Here is a 25243-nt window from a genome sequence, read left to right as displayed (position 1 = left end):
GGCTGCATTTTGTATACACGGAAGTTCACCAAAGGTGAATTCATCATCAAAACATTAATATGTTGACTAATTCTCATCACCCTAGGTACATTTGACAGACACAAACCCATATTTGTGAGTTACAATACTTTCATGCACTTTCCTGAAGGCAGCATCCTCTGAAACTACCACAGACAGAGGACATTGCCTTTGTTTGGGCTGCATTTTGTATACACGGAAGTTCACCAAAGGTGAATTCATCATCAAAACATTAATATGTTGACTAATTCTCATCACCCTAGGTACATTTGACAGACACAAACCCATATTTGTGAGTTACAATACTTTCATGCACTTTCCTGAAGGCAGCATCCTCTGAAACTACCACAGACAGAGGATATTGCCTTTGTTTGGGCTGCATTTTTACATTGTCAGATTAATCTTTATATGTCTTAATTAATTTGTATAAAAAATGCACACTTCCCTCTCCTCCACCTTTGGTGCTTCCCTACCTTAGCTGCAGTGTGTATCCTTAGGAATAGGTAGATGCAGCATATTGGGTACTGAAATATTTACAGGAACCCATAGAAACTGAATATTCATTCAATATTAGTTGTGCAGATGTATAGTCCATCTAATAACCACCCATTGAATTGAATTTCCCCTGGGGATCAATAAAGTATCTATCTATCTATCTGAACCAACAAAGAAAATGCAAAAATAGTGTTTTGTGTTATTATTCCATATTCCATTATATATTATTTGTGTAGTCATTCTACATCAGAACTGGACAATCCAAATAGTCTACAAGAAACCTCAGTGTGTTACCTTTCATTTGAGACCAGAATTATGCTTCTACACCAAGAGGTTGCCACACAATAAGGCTTTTGTCAGTATGCATTTTGGGTTACCAGATGTCCTATGGGGAGTTTCCATAGGACATTTTACAAAAAGCATTACATAGCCTGGCTCAGGGCAAGATCACAGGAAAGAAAAAGTCACACGTGGAGTAGCAATAACATATATTACATTTATTAAAGACAGACAACTTTACAATGAATAGGCAATTGAATATGTCGTAGCCTTAACTCCACCAATGACAGGTTCGGAGACACAATACCACACAAATATTGGCAATGTTATTTTATTGTACAGAGAGCATGGTCCACAACACACAATAACAGGACAGGCAGGCTGGTAGAGTAGCTAAACCAGAACCGACATTCTAGGCAACTACCCCTCCTCCCAAGGCCCAGGCTGAACAGAATACCACTGATAGCACAACCCCCAGATAAAATAAAAATAAAATAATAAACAGCATTTACAAATACTGATAGTACATGACTGATGCAAAAAAAAATGCCCCCACTTCACTTTCAATGTATTCACACATGAGATCAGTTTCCCCACAGTAAATAAAGGTCACAACACCCAATAGAGATCACTGCAATCAATAGAGATCACAGCAAGCAATAGAGATCACACCAAACAGTAGAGATCACAACACGCCACACATTAGATAACACATCACATCGCATGTCGAGGAGTCAGTTCCGCAATCAGCATGACAGTCAAATAATTCCTCCCATTAACAATTTCACCGTTGTGCAAGAGTGGAGGAAGCCACGGGCAGTTCAATGGATGCATTTCCCTCCTAATTGCTTCAATAAGCAATCAACCCGTGAATCCCCCAGTCCAATCAGGGCAGACGTGACAGTAAATTGAAACTTACACACCCACTCCAAACAAGCGACATAACCAAGCATCAGATAACATTCAAAGCTTATACAATAAATCATGCCCGACTGTGACAAATAGGCAAAACAAAAGGCATTTTTGATTGGACCGAAACACCAAATCAGTGTAACGGAAGTGGACTCAAACTAGATTACAGAACACAGGAAGTAACAAAAGCACATGACAAGGGAAAACAAAGCAGCACATGGTACAGAACACAGGGCACAGTGCCCTGTGTTCTGTTCCATGTGCTGCAAAAACTGATATCTAACCAAGTGTAATAATCTTATATTAAGATAAAAAGATCTAGTTTGTATTGTTAGGAAAAAAGATACTTACTTTGTACTTTATAAAGATACTTACTTTGAGCTTTCTCATACAATTATTTGACTTAAAAAAGTCAAAATCTTCTGGAATTAAGACATAAAATAAGTAGAATTATTTGTCCATAGGGTAAGTAAATTTCACTTAATTTCAGATACATTTACTTACCCCATGGACAAATAAATTTACATGTTATACATGTCTTAATTCAAGAAGAACAGGAGACATACAAAGACATCCCTACATGACAGGATACACATGATACACAAGAAACATTAACCTGGATTGTGACAAAAAGTAGTTAACGCATCTCAGAACACCTGCACCCAGCTCACCTGTAGGAGACAGAGGCTACACACAGACAGGAACAATAGGGGGATTCGACTTGATGAAGCCGCCTGCAGCCGTCTTAAGCTGACTGCATAACGTGATCATTTCATTCTGATACGTTTTCAACCCGGAGTTGTGCACACGTCATGGTTGAAAAGGTATCAGAATCTCAGAAATAATCACGTTATGCAGTCAGCTTAAGACAGCTGCAGGCGACTACATCAAGTCGAATCCCCCTATTGAAAACAGGAAGTCACGTCTTTTCATGTAGACTCAAACAATAGTGTATTTCTGGTGTTGGTCTTGACTTGGTCTCACCATGCTTTGGTCTTGGTCTTGTCTCGATCTGCATGCCCTCTGGTCTTGGTAATGATTTGGCCTCGGTTTAGGTGGTCTTGATTACTGCTAATATGTTCCATATCCATGCAGATGACTATTGAGGGGGAAGTGGTAGGGAAGTATAAATAATATAGGAACAATATTAGAAGATACACTATCATGAAATTCCAACACTGATGGCATCTACAAAAAGGGTCTGTCCTCAAACAGATAAACCTGACAGCAGGGTGGGAACACAACTTGAAGCCTGATTTGGTATAAAGCCCACTCACCACGACAAGGTACAGGCCACGAGTGGGATGTTAGTAAGACTAGACAAATACAGTTAGTATGAACAGATAAAGACACAGGACAAGACACATAAACACATAGAAGGTAAAAGGGAGAGGGTGAGGAGAGGGGCAGAGTCCTGCCTCTGGGGGGGAGGTAATGGGGAGGTGGGGGGTAGAGTCCTGCCTCTGGGGGAGGGGGGGTAGAGTCCTGCCTCTGGGGGAGGGGGGAGGTAATAGGGAGGTGGGGGGTAGAGTCCTGCCTCTGGGGGAGGGGGGGTAGAGTCCTGCCTCTGGGGGAGGTCATGGGGAGGTGGGGGCAGAGTCCTGCCTCTGGGGGGGAGGTAATGGGGAGGTGGGGGGTAGAGTCCTGCCTCTGGGGGAGGTCATGGGGAGGTGGGGGCAGAGTCCTGCCTCTGGGGGAGGTGGGGGCAGAGTCCTGCCTCTGGGGGAGGTCATGGGGAGGTGGGGGGTAGAGTCCTGCCTCTGGGGAGGTGGGGGCAGAGTCCTGCCTCTGGGGGAGGTCATGGGGAGGTGGGGGCAGAGTCCTGCCTCTGGGGAAGGTGGGGGGTAGAGTCCTGCCTCTGGGGAGGTGGGGGTAGAGTCCTGCCTCTGGGGGAAGTGGGGGGGTAGAGTCCTGCCTCAAACCCGGTCCTGGTTTTTTTGCCACAGGAACAATTTTAGCTGGCGAGTGAAATTTTCAGGGGACATGTATGACAACTGGCCCTTCAGTTTTTTTAGTGAGGCATTGCATTGCTCCACCAATTGCGAATTTATCCCATCAAATTGAGGATAGGCAGCCAATTTATACCCCACCGAACAACCTGTAATAGAAAAGGGGAAATAAAGATACCAAATGAAGAATCATTATTGTGAAACTTTTGAAGAATTTATTCATAGTCATATTCAGAGTGCTCTTTTTGTGGTTTATGCTCTTCACTAATTCCTGACCTGTGTGGTTCCTCCAGTGGAGGCGATCAACCAAGAACCATGTGTCCTTAAAGAGCACTGGGTCCCGGTTTAACGCATATTGGTGTAGATTGCAGCTATTGTCATACACGACAACCTTGGGCACTGGTAAAGGCAGAGGTGGACGAAGTACACAATTCTTTTACTTAAGTGAAATTATAAATACATAAACACAATAAATATTACTCCAATACAAGTACACGTATTTGTCATTTTTAATGTATTGTAATGTAATGCTTATCTGGTCATTAATACGGTTGGTCAGTCATAAAACTTGAATAGACCTTTAGTTCCTTACATCCAACGAAAACATCTGACCTATGTTCACTTTTTCAAATGTGCAAAGTAACGAGTAATTCATGCTCATATTTCAAATATAGTGGAGTCAAAAGTACAGTATTTGCCTTTCAAATGTAGTGGAGTAAAAGACACAAGTTTCCAAAAAGATTAATACTCAAGTAAGTACAGATAACGGAATATACATAAAGGAAGATAATCCGTGTGCAATTGCCATGGAAGTGCAATGAATGAATGATGCTGTTTGTGATATTTCTACTTACTTTCCCTGAAACGTGTCCTGAGCACAGTAAATGGAGTGTCTGGTGACTCACACTTCACCATGACCTCAAATCCGTAGCATATTCCTGATAGTGAGACAAAGACAGCAATGACGATGCTTCAGTTGTAATTTAAGATGACAACAATTAGTGCTTGTATTCTGAAATAGTTACAAACCATGCAAACAATGCACCAGGAATATTCCAGGAAGTAGGGAGGGGTGCCCACTGGTGCTTTTACGGCAGGCAGGTTGAACTCCATGCTTGTCTGCCACATAGTGCCCCCTCTCCCTTACTTTTGTCAGGGCAGGGAAAAAGGACATGGGGTGTGGCAGGCTTGGATCCTCAGGACATGGATCCTCAGGCATTTCTTCCCTGGCAACAAATGGTCTTTCTGCTCTGTCCAGCAGGTCCAGGAGGAGTGACCCCAGGTATGGCGGCACGTGGCTCTCTTCATTGTTTTTCATTATGTCAAAAAACAGAGGGCACTGATGTTGCAGAAACAGCATGTCATTAACAGACTGCTTTACATCTGCTCCATCCGCCATCCTCTGCACAAAATGGTGCAGCTCCGGTGAAGGGTGAAGGAGTGCACATGCTGCACTGTTCTTCGCCAGTGCCCTGATTAATTTCTCCAGGGCATCAGGGCATTTCTGTGGCCATAGTTGGAGAACTGGCCACAGAGAGGGTGGAACACAGGCCACAATTTCAACACTCTCCTCTCTTGTCAGCCCTGTGTCTGAGTAGACCTTCATCAGTTGACGCCCTCTGGCCTTAGGGACAATCACCCTGTCCTTGTGACTGGTGATTTAAAAAAAAAGAAGAAGCTAAATTACACAAGGTCTTTTCAACATAATGTGGTCATCACACAGGCACACACATATTTCAGATTCACACCATTTTTAATGATGAGGTAATGTATTACATTGTGGTGTTACTTTTACTTGGCAACTCAGTGAACCATTTATGTAATTAATTATTTTTGTACTTATCTCCCTTTCTGCCTCGGACGCTCCGTGTCGTTGGGACGGAAGAGCAAATCCCGCCATGGCAGAAGCTCACGCCGGAAGCTCAGGGCTGTGCCGTCACAAATAATTACCTGAGGTGTGGGGCCGCACTGAGGACACTCAACACCAGTATCAAAAGAGATGTCCAGCAGCTCAGAGAAGGCATACCATGATAATTTAAATTTATGGTATGCGAAAATCTGGCATGCATTTTCACACCCTGCATCCACCATGTGTTTTATCAGAGTTTGATAAAATCCAAACATTGTCATTCTGAAATACAATAGAAAATGGTTATGGTTACTTAACTGATGCTTTCAGATTTAAAGCCATGCCAGTACATTACCATTAAAAAATATTATCATTTTCTGACCCTATATTCAAGTTTAACTTTTGTATTACATGAAATGTTCACTTTTATGTTCCAACAAACATAGTCACAGAACAAATCCAGCCATATGCTTTCAGATCAGATATGTACTGCAGAGTTAAAATGCTCACCCAGTCTGCATGAAGTGGTACATGTAGTCCTTCAGCACTTCATGGGAGACAAGATATGCCCCCATGTTAAGAATGGCGTCCTCACTACCATCATAAGGACTGACACTGCCACACTCGACACATACATAGGAAGACACTGTAACAAGACACATGAACACACATTTCAGGCAATTTCTTATATAAATACAAGACCAAATGGAAGAGCTAAGACATTCTGCAGAAATATGACTTATACCAACCTTTGCATTCATACAAAAAGTTCCTAGCAATGAGAGGAACCTCCTTTCCCTCACCAGGGCTTCCCTGTGCCAATCCACAGGCCCTGCAGGACATCTTATAAAGATGTATCTTGTCCCCCTGCACATGGGCTTGTGGATTATAGCCTGGGGAATTTCGGACTGAGCCTGGTTCCACCCGAAATGGGATGCGCTCAGTAGAGTGGCATTTAGGCATTTTGGCCTGAGTTGTGCCTGATGGGGTCTCTTCCTCAGTTATCAGGCCTCTAATCTCAATGCCAACATCACTTTCGGCATTGTTGATATCTTCAGCCAAAAAGCGCTTAACTTCGGATGCATGACAGCATTTGGAATTGCAGCAGGTGAGGCAGCAGATCTTCTTGCCACACCTCACAACTCCATAGGTGTCCGAAGACTTAAGACATATTGTCTTATCACAGATCATGAAAATATCCTAGAAAAGATATTAAACTATTTTAATACCATTACAGTTTTTTTTTTTTTATAATTTATATTTATAATAATTACATGCAGGGTAGGAATGTCACGGCGGCCACGACGGCCATGGCCGTCGTAGCCCCTTGCGTTGGCCGTGATGCCCCTTTAAAAATCAGAGGTTTACAGGCCACGGTGGCCTTGGTGCCCCATCTTTCAATATTCTGCTTTGCGTCCTACTAATAGCGATTTTTATTTAGCCTGTGGCCTGTCAAAATAATCTTAGCATTCACAGCGCAAATTAATGTAGTCTTTTACGCAGTGGAGAAAGTGACAGCGCAAGAAAGAAAGTGCGTCCAAAGCCATTCTTCTCAGTTGAACTACATGCGAAGTAGCCTACTCATCATCACACAAACATCACAAGTAACACATGAAAGAGCTTTTTCTCAGCTTTTAAACGATGTTAGCCGATAATTGCTGTGTTGAACGGTTCGCGAGAAAAGTAAATAATATAATTCAATTTAATCATACATTCTACTGAAGGTTTTGCGTCCATGATCTCCCTACCCATTCATCTCTTATACTTCACGAACCCTTCTTTTAACACATGACAAACCATATATCAGAATAAACAGCAGACCTTACCGAACACAAAGGTGTAAAGCAGTCCCCTGTACAGTTAGCCGTTCCAGCGTAATCCAGTTTTGAATTTGCAGTAAATTTCAACATGTATGGATGTCTCCAAATTTGGTCTTTAAGTTTTACAACGTGGTTAAATTATTCCACATGATTTCATAACGGGCCAAATACAAAATAAACGTTACAAATATTGCGTAGATATTGGTAAACCAGAGGACAGCTGACTAAGAGTTTGTGAAAGTAGCCTTAATGATCACAAAATGCTATGCATGCATCTAGGCTATTTGAGTTTCTTAAAGCTGAGCTGTGCTTAAATTGTTCAATACATGATTTCATAGCAGGCCAAATATAAAATAAATGTTATATATAGCCTAGATATCTGTAATTATTAGATGATCAGATGATTTACAGTTCTATGTAATATGTCATGTTTCATGTTTTTGTAATGTTTCAAAGTCAAAGTCAAAGTCAAAGTCAAAGTCAGCTTTATTGTCAATTTCTTCACATGTTCCAGACATACAAAGAGATCGAAATTACGTTTCTCACTATCCCACGGTGGAGACAAGACATATTTTACCAATTCTAAGTCCACAGACAAACATAACATTCAAGTAAACAAAAAAGTAAGTAAATAAGTAAATAAGAGGGCACATATAATGAAAAAAAATAAGAGCAGCAAAATTTGGTTGAAATTGCATAGACAGTCAATAAAATAAAATACTAGTGCAAAGTCAGGCCAATAAGAGGTAGTTCTGTTTGACCTAAGTAAGAAATAAAGTGGCATAGTGGTGCAAGTTATATAAGAGCAGCAGAAGTGTTGTGTTTTCAGGACAACAACAACAAGTTGCAAAGTGTACAAGTGTGCAAGTTGAGCGGTGCAGGCGGCCATTGTGGGTCTAATGTCCAGGATGTTATGTAGCTGAGGGTGGAGGGGGGAGAGGAGGGAGAGAGTTCAGCAACCTAACAGCTTGGTGTATGAAGCTGTTGGTGAGTCTGGTAGTGCGGGAGCGCAGGCTTCTGTACCTCTTCCCAGAGGGCAGTAGATCAAACAGATTGTGAGCGGGGTGACTTGCATCACTCACAATTTTGGTCGCATTGCGGGTGAGATGGGTGGTGTAAATGTCCTTTAGGGAGGGGAGTGAAGCACCAATAATCCTTCCAGCTGTGTTCACTATGCGCTGCAGGGCTTTCCTGTTGTATTCAGTGCAGCTTCCGCCCCACACAGCGATACAGCTGGAGAGGATGCTCTCAATGGTGCCTCGGTAGAATGTGGTCATGATGGCTGGTGGAGCACTTGCTCGCCTGAGTTTCCGCAGGAAGTACAGGCGGCGCTGAGCTCTCTTCGCCAGTGATGCAGTGTTGGTGGTCCAGGAGAGGTCTTCACTGATGTGCACCCCCAGGAATTTGGTGCTGCTCGCTCTCTCCACCACAGCACCGTCGATGGTCAGTGGCAGGTGTTGGGTGTGACCTCTCCGGAAGTCAACAACAATCTCTTTGGTCTTGCTGACGTTCAGCAGGAGGTTGTTGTCCCTGCACCACGTGGTCAGATGGTCGACCTCCAACCTGTATTGAGTCTCGTCGCCCTTGGTGATGAGACCCACCAGAGTTGTGTCGTCAGCAAATTTCACTATGTGATTGTTGCTGTAGGTTGCAGTGCAGTCATGCGTCAGCAGGGTGAAGAGCAGCGGACTGAGCACGCAGCCTTGGGGGGCCCCTGTGCTCAGTGTGATGCTGCTTGAGGTATTGTTGCCAACACGTACTACTTGAGGCCTCTGACAGAGGAAGTCCAGTAGCCAGTTGCAGAGGTAGGTACTGAGTCCCAGTTTGTCAAGTTTGCAGATGAGTTGTTGTGGTATTATGGTGTTGAATGCAGAACTGAAGTCTATGAACAGCAATCTCACATATGAGTCTCTTTTTTCCAGGTGGGTGAGGGCTGGGTGGAGGGCAGAGCAGATTGCATCCTCTGTAGACCGTTTGGCTCGGTATGCAAACTGGAAGGGGTCCAGGGTGGGGGGGAGAATGGATTTGATATGTGACATGACAAGCCGCTCAAAGCACTTCATGATGATGGGTGTCAGTGCCACAGGGCGGTAGTCATTGAAGCAGGATGGAGCAGTTTTCTTCGGCACAGGTATGATGGTGGCAGCTTTGAAACAAGATGGGACGATGGCTTGCTTCAGGGAAGTGTTAAAGATGTCTGTGAAGACATCCTTAAGCTCCCCTGCGCAGTCCTTCAGCGCACGACCTGGGATGTTGTCTGGGCCTGTTGCCTTACGGGTGTTGATAGCAGCAAGTGTCCTCTTCACGCTGTCGGCAGAGAGGCACAGGGGCTGCTCGTGTGGAGGGGGAGGGGTCTTCTGTGGGCAGGTGCTGTTTTGTGCTTCAAAGCGAGCAAAGAAGCGGTTCAGGTTGTTGAGCAGAGGGATGTTGCTCTCGCAGCTCTGTGGCGCGGGCTTGTAGTCCGTGAGGGCCTGAATGCCCTGCCATAGGCTTTGTGCGTTCCTGCTGTCTTTGAAGTGGGTGGTTATCTTGTGAGTGTATTCCTTTTTTGCTTCCTTGATGCCACGGGACAGGTTGGCTCTCGCTGTTCTCATGCCAGCTTCATCCCCAGCTCTGTAGGCTTTGTCTCTGGCCCTCAGCAGCCTGAGGACATCCCCTGTCAGCCATGGCTTCCAGTTAGCCCGAGTGATGATGTCTTTTGTGTGGGTCACATCATCGATGCACTTGGTGATGTAAGAGGTTACAGTGTCTGTATACTCCTCTATGTCTGTCTGGTTGTTGTAAGTGGCTGCCTGCTTAAACATTTCCCAGTCTGTTGTGTCAAAGCAGTCTTGAAGAGCATCGGAGGCTCCCTCAGGCCACACTTTTACCTGCTTACGAACCGGTTTGTTCACTTTTACCCTTTGTCTGTATGCGGGCATTAGCATAACAGTGATATGGTCTGAAAGTCCAATGTGGGGGAGGGGGGTGGCTTTGTATGCTCCTTTGTGTGTAGTGTAGACCAGGTCCAGGATGTTATCTCCTCTTGTTGGAAAATCAACATGCTGGTGTAGCTTTGGAAGTACAGTTTTAAGGTTAGCATGGTTAAAATCTCCAGTGAAGATGGTGAAACCGTCTGGGTGTGCCGTCTGTTGTTCACTGACAGCCTGGTACAGTTCACTAAGAGCCGCGTTCTTATCGCTGTTGTTGTTGGTAGGCGGGATGTATACTGCGACTAGCAGAATCGTAGTAATTTCCCTTGGGAGGTAAAAAGGACGGCACTTTATGATCATAAACTCTGCCAGTGGTGAGCAGTGTTTGCATACTACTACAGTGTCCCGGCACCATTCGTCACGGATGTAAACACAGATTCCTCCTCCTCGTGATTTACCTCCCTTTACAATGGCCCGGTCTGCTCGATAGCATGCTAGCTGCTCCAGTTGTACAGCAGAGTCCGGAATGTTGTCATTTAACCAAGTCTCAGTGAAGACAAGCACACAGCAGTTACTTACTGTCCTGTTCGTTGATCTCAGCAGTCGTATGTGATCCATTTTGTTGTCCAGTGATCGTACATTTGCCAGGAGAATGGATGGTATGGCTGGGCGAGTTGGGCTGGCCGCTAGCCTTGCCCGGACGCCTCCGCGCTTGCCCCTCTTCTGCTTCCTCGCACACCGCTTCCGACGCTTTCTTTCCGGGGGAGGAGTAGCAGGCGAGTCCGGTGTTGTTTCAGGCCGGAGTAGTCCGAGTTCCTTTAGCGTCTCTGTTGCAAAGTCCAGAACGCTGCAAAACTTGCTTTTGCAGATGTCAATTAAAAACTGTCTGCTGTACTTGTAGTACGACGTAGTAAGACGAGACGAACACGTAAAACTTTCGGACAAACACTTTTTAAACGAACAAAACACCGTACGGTTGGGACAGAGAGAGGTCGCTGCGTGTGTACGCGCCGCCATCTTGGCATCATACAGTGATGCAGGTCTACTGCAGTGAATAGGCTAAATACAACTTTGATCATTTTTATATGCTACTAGTTAACTTTGGCCTTGGTGCCCTGACATGTGGCCTTTGTGCCCCCCACCAAATATGCCCAACTGAAGGCCAAGTGGCCTTGCCCCCAGAATGGTGAAATTCCAAGCCTGATTACATGTCAAGATGAAACACCTCAAGTCCTCCACAACTGCTGTCAGCAGCGTTGTAAGTGTGATCTGAGAAGATCACTGGATGAATTCCACATCCACTGTCGAACCCTTCCACAATCTGCTCGACAGCTTTGATGTGGCGGCAATAGTTTTGCCTTATCACTGTTTAGGAAGATACAGATAGTTTAGGTCTTAATAATATAGCTGATCATAAACATGTAAAATAAATACTATAGTTAAAGAAATTACTATATTTTATTCTTTATTATATTTAACATCTAATTGATCTTACGTGCTTCTTCAGAACAAATGTTCATTGCTAAAGAAGCAATTAACGCCTGTGCTCTGTCAGAGCAGGAGCAGCTAAATAGCCATGCAGCTCTATCAGTCAAAATTTTGCCACTTCTTTGGACAATAACATATTTGCTGTCCTGAAATAGCAAAATATATGTTGATGTCTCAGTATACAGTATATTTATATATATAAAAAGAAAGATATGAAGGTAAAATTAAGAATGAAGATTATATATAGACATACAGCAAGCTTCATATGTTCACCATTGAAGTCAGGCAATGCAAAGACGGTGGCTGTGGCATTGCACACGCTTACAGCATTATGTTGTCGTAATTGAAAAATATAAGATGACAGACTGTCCAGGGGAAAGGTGTCCTGGACAGCTGCCACATCATTTACCTAAGTGGTATGAAAAATGATCACAAGGTTAAGAATGTATTCAACAAGAGATCTACACAAACACATTGATGGTTTAACCCTGAAGAAATTAAATATGATAATGAGTAATGCAATGCAACATAGGCAGTGTTGGTTGGGTGACTGCCTTTAAAATGGTAATGCAAGGCATATGTAAGACTGGATGATTCAGAACACAATGCACAAGTGATTTTGAACGAATACATACAATTTCTGACTCTAATGCAGGTCTGCTTTCTGCAATGCAAGGCCCTGTTGCCATCCTGTTGTTTCCACTGGTTTCTCCCGCCTCTTGGGCACTTCGCCTCTTCTTCCTCTTAGGGACTTTGCTGAAGTCGTAAAGAGGCCCATCACCCCAAATAACTTCACGCCGCAACATCCTGTACCATACAAAACAAAGCAATCAAACATTAGTGAAATTCAGGGAAAATTACCTTTTGCTACAAACCACCAGACAACATTCCTGGATTGGTGCTGAAGGACTGTGCTGAAAGTTCAAGGATGTCCTCTTAGACACCTCACTGAGGCCATTGTCCCCTGATCTCTGAGCCAAAAACTACTCCAAAAACTACTCACAACACCTGATTGGCACAATGTATTCACAACACACCACATGATTGGCGTGATGTATTCACATGTCAACTTTTAGCTGTGGAAACCCCATTCATTTCTATGGGAGATTTGAGTGCTGTGTCTCATTAGAAAGTCTCTGGCTAAACATATTTTATGTCTAATTTGCCAGGGATAACAAAGACTCTCTGTTGCCTCATCTCCTCTCTAATGACACCAGCCCGGTCCTGAGCACCCATGATGTCAAACTCTGTACCAGTCTTCTTCTTCAACCTGTCTCTGGCAACTTCATGGGTCCCTGCATTCCTCAAATCAGCGACAATAGTTCCTCTTCCCAAGCAATGAAGTGTCACAGGCCTGAACGATTACAGGCCTGTGGCACTCACCCCCATCGCAGCGAAATGCTTTAAGAGACTGGTCATCACACAGATAAAATCTGCCATACCACCTTCACTAGACCAATACCAGTTTTGCTTACAGAAATAACAGGTTGACAGAGGATGGCATAGACTGTTACACCCTCTGCTAAAACATCTAGAGCACAGGAACACACATGCAAGGCTTTTTTTTTGCTGATTTTAGCTCAGCTTTAAATACAATCTTGCCGAACAAACTCTAGCAAATTACATGAAGTTGGACTCAGCACCTGCAACAGCTCCAGCATATGCAACTGGATTCAGGACAAACCACACTCAGTATGTAAGGGTCGTCAGGCACATATCATCCACCTTGCCCAATAACCCCACCCCCACCCCCCAGAGCTGGTATGGACGCTATACAGCCATGGATGCTGCACCACAACCCCACCCCGCCCCCCTCCCTCCTAAGTCTTAAGTGATACATTGTTTACTTGAGCTTGGATGTGATTAACCCAGGTCAAGTCCTCAAATAGCCTATATGTACTCCAACATACTTGAAGCTGCTCTCTCTACTTGGGCTCCGCCTAGTGGGCTGTCCTCCTTCAGTGACAGGTTTCTTCAACACAGGTCCTTTTCTCTTGCTGCTCTCAGACTTTACTGTTTACTCTTTACTGTTTTATTAATTGCATCATAGTTGCAAAGATAGAGCTGAATATAAATTAATTAAAGATGAAGCGGAACAGAAAAAAAGCCACACAAAAATCATATTCATTATAGTTATGGTTATGATTTAGAGACAAAAAGAACCCTTTCATTAATTAAGTGTATGCTTAAGAGTATGCTGAACCGATCTTTAAACCAGATCTTTAGACACCAGATCTAGATCTTTATAACAGATCTTTAGACACAAACGAGGAACCACTGAATTTGACATTTAAATTTTATTCTGGCCCCTATAGGAGCACAAACAGGTAGGTCAATTAACAGTGAATTACACCAGTACAATAAGTTGTGTGGAATCCTGTGTCATATAAGGTCTGACCATTATATATATTATAATATTATATATATATATATATATATATTAAAAAAAAGTGAATGCACTTTGCAATTGCAATTGTAAAGATTTGTATAGCCTACAGTCACTGGCTAAATTCCCAGAATAGAGCCCTTAGAAATGTAATAATATGCACAAATAAAATCTCTCATTAATAACTCAGGCTACACTACAAGTGTGATTACAAAGGTCTTCATAACCTACAAAAGAGTGTTAACTAATAAGAGCCCTAACCTATATTATAAGAGCCCTGGCTGATGAATCTATAAAAACAAAAACACATATGCAATCACTTAAATTTAAGAGCCCCAAGTGCAATAAGAGCCCTGGCCTATATTATAAGATGGTAGGGTAGTTGTAGGGATGGGATTTCAGGTGCGATGAGAGTCAGTGGGACATCAAATACAAGAATGGCTGAGGACTGGTAAAGGTTGACCTCACAAGTGAGGTAAGAGGGGAAGAAATAGAGTGGATTAGTATTACTATAAGTCATGATGGTTAGTATTAATAAGTACACTACACAAACACAAGACAGGACCTGTTTAGTTGAGAAGCTCGCTCACCACGGCAAGGTACAGATCTTTGAAAGAGAAGACGAGACAAGACAAGAGACAATATTATTAGCTTATTTCTTTTTTCTTTTGCAAACATTTAGGTAAACATGGAACTGACAAAGACAAACATCACAAAGACATGCACACAAAAACATTAATAATTAAGAACACATACTTACACTTAAGATACTAATTCACAATAGCTTTGTAAAGGCCAAAGCACAATGAACAACTACAAGATTATCATAGTCAAAAATTCCTCTTAGTAACATTTTTTTTTGTGTGTTTTTGGCAAAGTTTTGTTAAACACGAAGCAGACAAAGATACAAATATCACAGACATGAAGCTGACAAAAAACGTACAAACTCCACGGGTACATGCACACAAAACATTAGTTATTAAGAGCACATAGAAACATACAGTAGATTACTCCCAAACAACACGAACACTATAGAGGATCACATATTACAGAACAAAGTCTAATAAAACTATCTACATATTCATTCCAAAACAACAACTATACTACCACCATCCACGGCATCACCATTACACAACTAATAACCTTATTACATACATACCATACCTTGCTGACGATTTCTCCAAAACACTGTAGAGGATCACACTAAATTCACAATAACTAATTACAGAACAAAGTCTAATAAAACTATCCAAGATGCATACAAACCATTCCATACAACATGGGTGGGGGTGAGGGGCGCTGAAACCCAGTGTCCAGCCTCACGGGAAGACCCAACAGAAACTCACATTGGGCTAATGCCCTTTGAAAAGGACTGTTTTGTTGAGCTTCTGTCGCATGTTGTTGCTCTGTAAGCTAAGTGTAGTCATCTTAGCGATGTGGTGCAGCCTTAGCTTAAAAACAAGGACACAACTAATGTCAACAGCCTATGGTGGTGGCTGTCTATGCCATACTGAGTGTCCCTGATGTGCTCCCCGAGCTCAAACACATCCTCCGACCCAATCCTCTTCCGTACAATGTACGTGATCTCCAGCAGTTGGATGGGCCGTGATCGTCTGCAACTGTCTGAGGCCTGGCGAATTACCCACTCTGCTGCCCTGACGACCCTAACTATTCCCCCTGATGGAATCACCAGGCCTCCATTGTTTCTTAGACACAGCAGGTGATAGCTCTGGTCCTTGATGGCAGATGCAGCGTCGGTCACCAGGCTGGCACGGCAGACATCACATGACAGCTTCTTCAGAGCCCGTCGCACAACAAATCCTAAAATAATAATAATCATCAATAATCTTATAATAATAATAATCATCAATAATCTATAAATGAATAAGCATGAATATAAATGAAGACATTTCTCTTTTTATGACTATCGTCTAGGGATGTAACGATTACCGGTATAATGATAAACCGTGATAAAAATGTTGACGATAACAATTACCGTTTTCTTTTGAAATATCATAATTATCACGGTTGATTATCACGGTGTTGAAACCGTGTGTTTAATCCTTCCCAGCTTCATCCGAGCCTGCTTTTGACATACAGTAGGCCTGGTACAATTAAGCAAAATTGGTACCCTACTGATTCTGTTGTCTAATTGATGGTTTTAACTGCGAATTGGATTAGGCTACAACTGATTTTAAAAGGCGGAACATTTTCACCGCAAAACTTGCACTGTATCATTTGCACTCTGCGTCTTTTTATGTTCGCGTGCACATTAAATCCATTCCACTCACGTTATCAGAAGAACACAGTATAAACATATAACTAAACTCCAAGTGTTATTTCGAACACTTACTTTGGTCTCACTCAGGGTAGGAATTTCACGGCGGCCACGTTTTTGCCCCTTGCGTTGGCCGTGATGTCCCTTTGAAAATCATAGGTTTACAGGCCACGGTGCCCTTGGTGCCCTTCTTTCAATATTCTGCTTTGCATCCTACTAATAGCAAATTTTATTTAGCCTATGGCCTGTCAAAATAATCTTAGCATTCACAGCGCAAATTAATTTATTTTACGCAGTGGAGAAAGTGACAGCGCAAGAAAGAAAGTGCGTCTAAATTCACCTATTCTTCTCAGTTGAACTACTCGCGAAGTAGCCTACTCATCACACAGACATTACAAGTATCACATGAAAGAGCTTTTTCTCAGCTTTTAAACGATGTTAGCCGCGAATTGCTGTGGTGAACGGTTCGCGAGAAACGTAAATAATATAATTAAATTTAATCATAAATTCTACTGAATGTTTTAGTCCATCTCCCTACCCATTCCTCTCGGTGCAATACTTCACGAACCTTTCGTTTAACACACGACAAACCATATATCAGAATAAACAGCAGACCTTACCGAACATAAAGGTGTAAAGCAGTCCCTTGTACAGTTAGCCGTTCTAGAGTAATCCACTTTTGAATTGGCAGTAGGCCTACATTTCGACATGCATGGATGTCTCCAAATTTGGGCTTTAAGTTTTACAATGTGTTTAAATTGTTCCACATGATTTCATAAGGGGCCAAATACAAAATAAATGTTACAAATATCGCCTATATATCGGTAAATCAGAGGACAGCTGACTTTGTGAAAGTAGATCACAAAATGCTAAGCATGCATCTAGGCTATTTGAGTTTCTTAAAGCTGAACTGTGCTTAAATTGTTCAATACATGATTTCATAACAGGCCAAATATAAAATAAATGTTAAATATAGCCTAGATATCTGTAAATATTAGATGTTCAGATGATTTGCAGTTCTATATAATATGTCATGTTTCATGTTTTTGTAATGTTTCATACAGTGATGCAGGTCTACTGCAGTGAATAGGCTATACAACTTTGATATTTTTTATAGCCTATGTGGCCTTTGTGCCCTCCACCAAATATGCCCAACTGAAGGCCAAGTGGCCTTGCCCCCAGAATGGTGAAATTCCAAGCCTGGTCTCACTCATTGGATCCAAATAACAGTAATAGCAACCTCCAAGTCATGGTAGGGTAAGTTAAGCGATAAGCACATAGCCAATTAAACATGAAAAACTGAACGGGACACTTTTTGAAACTATTTCAGCTTGTGTAGGCCTATCAGTGCTTTCTGAACATATTGAACACACTTTTAAAAATACCGTGATAATACCGAAAACCGTGATAATTTTGGTCACTATAACCGTGAGGTTAAATTTTCATACCGTTACATCCCTACTATCGTCATCGTTGTTTTCCCACGGATTTGACTATTGGCACTACTGGTTACAGGCAAAATCAACTTTCAGTCAGCCTTTACCTGAAATGTACACAAGAGCATTGTCCACAAGACCATTGAAGCGGACGGAAGGATAGCTGTGATCATGGACTAGGGCCGGAATGTCTGCAAACGGAGAGGGAAGATCTTCTCCTCCTGCTGCAGAGGACACATCTACAGCTGACAGGCTTGTAGAGATGTCGATGGTGGCTGACTCTGTGTCATCCTGTGCTGTAACATTGCCTCTGCTACTCACAACTCCACACCGGGCCATCAGCTTCCTAAATATACACTTAAACTGTCTGGCATTGGGGTTGTTATTCCAGCTGCCTTAAAAAAACACAAGATTATCAAACAATTCAGACTGTATCAGTGGTGATGAATTCTGCAAACAGGTCAAATAGAGACATTTTTTTTAGATACTCAGTTTGTCAGTTTGTGACACTTGCATGAAATGTGTATGTCTTCAGAAAACACACACAAATATATATACATACACAGTATATACAGTATAGGGGATATATATATATATATATATATATATATATATATATACACATACATATATATATATACACACACACACACACCCATACACATATAAATGGACCGACAACCATAAAAGCATTTGGTAAATATAAATTATGAACCCTACCAGATGCTCTGATGGAGTTAAAGAGAAGCTCCAAGTGGTCCTGGCTGAATCTGTAGGTCAGGACATAACGCTGGCCTTCAAGTAACACAGGGACCATCGACATCAACGTGTCAATGTTGATGACGAAGCCCAGGACAGAGAGGAACCTTCAAAAGCAAATATTGTATTACTATGATGATTCTGCCAAAACAGGACACAAGAAAGCAGGGATGCAAACTAACAGTATAGGATGAAAATAGTGAATGCTCCCAGAGCAGCACTCACTTCTCAGGGCAGACACAAATTCACCTTTAAAACAATTTTAAACCTTCTTGAATTAATTCATAACATAACATGCAGACCATGCAATTACATACCATTTTGACACAGGCATCTGGCGAGAAAAAAAACTGAATACAAGAATTGGAACACAGACAAAGCTGCAGACAGCAAACACATTGGAGCAAGATAGTATCATATGAATAATATATAATACGTACCACTTTATGAACTTGACGCAGACTGAAAAGAGCATCTAATGAACTCGATGCAGAAAGGACAGAACATCTCACAGGAAAGAGCATCTTATGAACTCAATGCAGACATGAGGACAGAGCATCTGAACTTGATGCAGAAGATAGTAGATAAACAAGAGAACAGAACTTATTTCATGGACTTGAGGGATGCACTGAAACCGGTAGAGTATTACCTTAGATAATTTAATTATCTAAGGTAATACTCTAATTTAATAATCTCTTAGATAATTTAATGATTTGTGAATTCACTACTTGTAATTAATTAATTTAATTAGGAATTAGGAATACTGGGTATTGGTGACTACAAATGGTGTCAATGCATCACTAATTGAACAGTCACTATTTTAAAAGACCTCTTTGTTCGATGAAGGGGTTTGCCATCCTCCATCTTCAAAGAGAGCAAAAACTCCCTGGCTTTTACCAAGAACTCCCTGGTGCTTGCCCAATTCCTAGAACCAAGGGGGGCTTTGAACCCTTTGGCTCTGGGATTGCGACTGTTCAGGATGTCAAACAGCCTGTCTGTTATCTATAAACAAATATCTTAATTAACTGATAGCATGTAAATCATCACTATAACTTAGTGACAACAGGTATCAGATAGTAAACACCCAAGTATGAGGCATAGTTTCCATTTCCATCCCATTTCCTCTGTGGCGATGCGTTTTAAAATTAAATTGTTGCAGTGATTTAAAACTGTAAATCTAGGAGGTGACAATAAGGGTGCTTTTGAGTAATGTATGAGGTAGGTATAAACCGTTTTAATCAAGTTCTTGCATAGTGTTGAATTTGAGGAGGGTCATAATTATTTAATCATTCCCATGCCAAAAAAATGAAAAAAAGAAAGGAAAAAGAAAACAGGATAATCCTGGAGAAATTCACATTTAACAACCACACCTGTTTTGTGGTAGCCAACCAACAGATGAACTACAAAGGGAGGGTGTGTGTTATAGGGTTAGGTCAATGATGCAAATCCCAAGCTGCATTACCTTGATAAATTCTGAAGTAGCCTCAGAATCTTTGAACTCTGCATAGCCCACGTCCTGCAAGGTGCGGAGCGCCACTGCTACAGAATTACTCAGAGTCTGAGCAGCCAGGGAGACCTTAAGTTTATAAGGAGAAATTAAGGGCACCTTAGTGCTACCTACAAACACCATCAAAAAAATATAAAAACACAATAAAGCCCTGGAGTCCATTTCTATTGTGACACTCTATACATCAATCCTCATGCAAACATACCTTCATCTTCTGATTAGCAAAGTTCACATGCTTATCAGTGACTCGGTTGGCAGCATGTAGTCCACTTTTCTTTTGGACATTGTTCAGCTGAACTATGTAATTCCAATTGATACTGCCAGTTACACTTCTGATTGGGCTGTATGCCTGCAGAATCACATTTTTTCTCACTCCATACATCAACTGTAAAGCACCATGTTCTACACAATTATGTAAACACAATCAACATGTATAAAAAGCAGAACAGTCAAGCACAGCAGATGAGTAATAATGAGCATGTACCTGCAACATATTGCGCGTCAGCTTCAACATGTGGCAGGCATCCATCATGACAAAAACCTTGTCATGGGTTACTGGATGTGGGAAATGGGTCTTCAGGGGCTCACAGGGGTCTGCTTTTAGATTGCACCCAAGTTGCGTGCACATACTTACATTTGATGCATGACCATCCATCATCATGCATACCACCCTTATCTGCCGATGATGCAGCTCTTCTATTGCATGTTCAACTAAGACTCTCTGTGTTTCTGGTGTGAGGGACCTGGTCAAATAATAAGCGATTGGAGCTTTCCAATAACCCTGAAGCCCAACTACCATAAACACAAGCGCCTCGGAAGCTATGTCTGTGTCATTTAACCGATCCCCCATGTCCACATATCCTAACATTGTTTGGGTCTGAGGATCATGCTGAACGTGACTCTTGATGGACATGGCATCCAGCATCAGAGTGACACAGCCGTATTTGTCCTCATCTTCCTGACGCCGTCTTTCCAGCATGTCCAACATCATTTTGTTGAGACCAGCTCTGGCATCAAGAGAACTCAGCCACCTTGTATAATTAAAAAGTACACATTTAACCACGTAGCCATTTAAACCACTAACCCAAGCCATTCATGATAATATTATCTGTAGTGTTCAATGTAATTCAGTGTTAAATCAGACATCATGAAGAATACCTTTGCAATGAACTGGGATGTGGCAGGTGAATATGCAGAGTCTCTCGCAGATAGTGATAAGCCTTCGGACCATGCAGATGGAGCATAAGGGCAAAATCTCTCTGGGCCTTAGTGTTCTCTACGCCCTGCCTCGACAGGAGATGAACCGGAAGATCTGAAATTCAATTAGCAAAAATGATTCAGTAGGTCTCCTTTTAATAGTAACTAGGAAAGCAACAAAGAATATAAAATACACAAAAATTTCAATGTGATATTTATATTTTACCTGAGTAGCATTCAAGCTTGTCCTTCAGCTCTTCGTTAATAAGATTTCTCTCCTTCAGTTCCTCCAGGAGAGCCTGCATGTTGTTCTTGGCCCTCTTTTCTCTCCTCAAGGCATTGCACTTCTCCCGCTGCAGTACCCTCACTCTTGCTGAGGCTTCTGCAAGTTTGGCCTTTATAGCCTTTGGGGACGCAGGCAATGAATATGTGTGGTCAGTGGCTTGCCGCTTGCGCTGCCCCTTGAACCTCAATGTCCTCTCTTCAGAGGCTCCCTGTTTTGGCAAAATATACAAATATATAAATAATAGCACCACCGAAATGAATAACTTACTTTTTCAACAATTCAATCTTCACTTCTCAAGTAATATTTGGCTTTTAGACTACTAACAGTCATAGACCTTTCTGGGTTTCAACAAGATAAAGGATTTAATATAACAAGCCTTATGATGCTCTCATTAGTTTGTGACGTTCGACATGCAAATACTCACAACATCAGGCATTAGGTCCATCGGATTCGCTCTTCTAGAAGTGGCTGTGCTTCTAGATGCTTCCGACTAGAATAAACATAAGTAAAGACGTTTTGGAGTGTCTAAAATGTGCTGAAATAAACAACACATTACAACTTGCAGAAACAAAAAACTAAAGTGTAACATTTTATCACATATTTATATTGATATATCAATCTTATACACCTTAAATTATTGTTGGTCAAATATACACATACCCTTTGAAGATGAGCAGGGAAGTTAAAAATAGTTGGCACAACACCATTTTTAAGTCGGACAGTCTGCCCCGTCCTGTCGAAGTCGTCAGTCCGAAAGTGGTCACTGCAGAGCAGTGTTCTGTCAGTAGCGACAAAACCATCCCTCCGTAGGGCAACTTCCCACTTCCTTTTCCTTTCTCCGTTTGTGGGAAACCTTAAAAAAGTGAGAAATGTACCCAGATCAGGGAGGGATTGAAATTAGCACTAGCCACCAGCCAAATGCTGGTTAAAAATAATAGTGACTGATAGATTTCAAATAAGACACAAAAAAATACCATTGGTTTACTATTGAGTGGCTGGTGGATTTAATCAAGCGGCTGGAAAAAGTGCATATTTTGAAAAGTTTCCACCCCTGACCCAGATATATAAGTTATTGTCAACATTTTCGGAGTAATCAAATCTGGGAACATAACTAATCCATAATGTTTGACAGCATAGACAAAAATGGGTTTGATACAAGTTTTAATAAGTTAAATGTAGTTCAGTTGACAGAAAAATTCCATTAACATTTTCAGTTCAGTACCATCAAAAATAAAGTTTGATGAACAGACATCGGTGTGACATAAGTAAAGGAAATGGTGTAACTGGGTTCAATAACAACAGCATCTGTTAGAAAAGTTCCATAAACATTGTAAAGTGCAAGTTTGTAGGTTTGTTTCTGATCCATAGAAAAACAGGCATTGGTTTGGCATAGTAAGTGTAACAGTTCATCAATTCAACACAAAAAGGTGACTTGTCACTTGTACAGTACAGTGTCAATGTAAACAGCATCTGTTATTTACAGTTCACAGAAAGGTTCCAGCCCCAATGAAGAGATTAAATAAAGAGTAATTAAGAAACATTTTAGAAACTGCTAAGATCAGCCCCGTTCATTGCAATCAGTAAAGAATCAGGGAGTGTCTTCACAGGCTCAGTGAGACAGAGGTTACTGTCATGCAGTTGGTTCTATGATTTCGACAACTGGTGCATGTCATTTTGTATGTTCCCACCTTGCTAAAATTGCTTGAGTACACTTTGGCTGAGAACAAAAGTCACATCAATTGTTACAATACTCTGTCTACACAAACAATGTTCTCAATGCTTGAGTTCATGTGTAGAGATACAGAAGCATAAGGCTCATTTCTGAAAGCATTGCATACATACTGGAGTTCTACTTTAGTGGAAGAGAAATTCAAAACAGCAGAGGATCTTCAATGTTTTGCATTCTCATTACACTTTTATTCAGCCAAAGCATATGACTATGTCCATGAAAGCTTCAGTCTACCATTACCTACCCCTGACACAATGAGAATGTCTTATAGCAACCCCTCTAGTCCAGGTTTCACCAAACCTACATTTTCCGCTCTTAAATCTTATGTCCAAGATCAAAAAAAGAAGGCAATCCTACAATATGTGCTCTGATGATAGATGAGATGGACATATCTTATCTTGACAAATACATGTATGAAAATTTCATGGGGATGTGGATCTAGGCGATGATGTGGTGTGTGATGAACATGAAGCCAGGGCTGCTATGGTGCTCATGGTGGTGTCTCTAAACCAGAGCTGGGCGATTCCGGTTGCCTACTTCTTGATCAATCATTTAGCCAGTCAGTAAATAGCAAATATAATCAGAGTGTCTTCACAGGCTCAGTGAGACAGAGATTACTGTGACTGCCCTGTCATGCAGTTGGCTCTATGATTTGGACATGCTTCAAGCTCTAGGTGCCAGTCTGGACATAAAGGCCATGAGGCCTTACTTCCCTCATCCAGCTGATCCTTCGCAACTGGTGTTTCATTTTTGGATGTTCCCATCTTACTGAAATTGGTTGGGCACACTTTGGCTGAGAAAAAAGTGCTACAGACAGCAGGTGGGCAAATAAGATGGCAGTACATAGTGAAACTGGGTAGACTCCATAAAAAAGGACTGAGTCATCCAGACAATGGGAAAATGGGACACAGAGTGGCAAATGCAGTGATGAAGGTGGAGCTCATAAATCAAATATTCAGTCACAGTGTAGCAGATGACCTGCAGTACTGCAATGAAGTGCTGCACCTTCCTCAGTTCCAGGGGTGTGAGGACGAGAGACCGTTTAGTTCATTTGTGGTAGTCCTTGAGCAAGGTAGTTGTTCTGGGGAGATATAAAATAAATAAATAAATAAATAAATAAATAAATGAAAAGGGATTTGAGAGGTATCTTATTCTTGTTAGGAAAAATTACATGTGAATAGCCTAATACAGTGTTGGGCAAGCTACTTTGAAATTGTAGTGAGCTAAACTATCAGTTACTCTGCCATGAATAAAACACTACACAAAACTACCACCCAGTCAAATGTATTAGTAACACAAATACAGCAGTAGGCTAGTTCACTACATAGGGAGCTACTTTAAATTGCGCTAATTTCACATGACAAGAAAAAGTGTAGCTTGTGTGGCCAAGCTACTTGATAAATAAAGAAGTTAAGCTATTGAAAAGTTACTTTGTTCAGGAGAGTGAAGCTACCACCAACACACTTAAGCTACAAGTAGCGACTGCCCAATACCCAGTGTTTCCCGTTCCCGACATTTTTCCAGCAGCGGTGCTGTTAATCGTAGGAAGAAATTTAGAAAATCCATCTTGGATTATAGCAGATAAGTGTCTTGTATCATATCTATAATTTTGGTGAGCTCTACAGGAATTACAAACTCTCAGATGTAAATGGTTGCATATCCTATTACTCAAATTCAATTAAACCCACCAATAGGCTAGCTAGACCTTAGTTTCACAGCCTAGGTATGTTAGCAACACGGCTTGAAAGCATTACCTGTATCACAAACAAAAACGAAACAATGCGTGGAATTTATACTGAAGGTAGGGGCGAGCTATCACGCTGGCGTGTTTCATTTGGTTCCTTGGTTAACATAATATAGGCTAGGTTTTTTTTGCTAATAAACTTAAACATAAACACAAACAGGCATGATCTCCTGTGGAATCCTGACTGCGCCTTCAACGT

The 25243-nt window shown here is 41.7% G+C and overlaps 2 protein-coding genes across 3 annotated transcripts in view; one reads left to right on the top strand and one right to left on the bottom strand.

Annotated features, from left to right (window-relative positions):
• psmb8a (proteasome 20S subunit beta 8A) overlaps window positions 1-25243 on the top strand; it is a 339256-nt gene that overhangs the window by 287324 nt on the left and 26689 nt on the right. The gene's annotated exons all lie outside the window — the stretch shown is intronic.
• On the bottom strand, window positions 14069-19105 carry LOC143140873 (uncharacterized). 2 transcript variants are annotated; one of them, XM_076302002.1, is made up of 5 exons: window positions 19022-19105; window positions 18899-18915; window positions 18543-18688; window positions 17930-18217; window positions 14069-15929 (listed from the first exon to the last, which is right to left on the bottom strand). In XM_076302002.1, exons 1-5 carry the CDS (start codon window positions 19103-19105, stop codon window positions 15556-15558), a joined length of 909 nt encoding a protein of 302 aa, XP_076158117.1. In that variant the 3' UTR covers window positions 14069-15555. The 2 variants fall into 2 exon arrangements, with proteins under 2 accessions (XP_076158117.1, XP_076158118.1); XM_076302003.1 differs by lacking the exon at window positions 18899-18915 and having other exon boundaries at window positions 19022-19102.

Source organism: Alosa pseudoharengus, unplaced genomic scaffold, assembly GCF_046254945.1.
Source record: "Alosa pseudoharengus isolate Yale_2024_CS ecotype anadromous, Long Island Sound unplaced genomic scaffold, YU_APseudo_1.1 YU_APseudo_1.1_scf_23, whole genome shotgun sequence".
Lineage (NCBI taxonomy): Eukaryota > Metazoa > Chordata > Actinopteri > Clupeiformes > Clupeidae > Alosa > Alosa pseudoharengus.
This window is presented reverse-complemented; position numbering and strand designations above follow the sequence as displayed.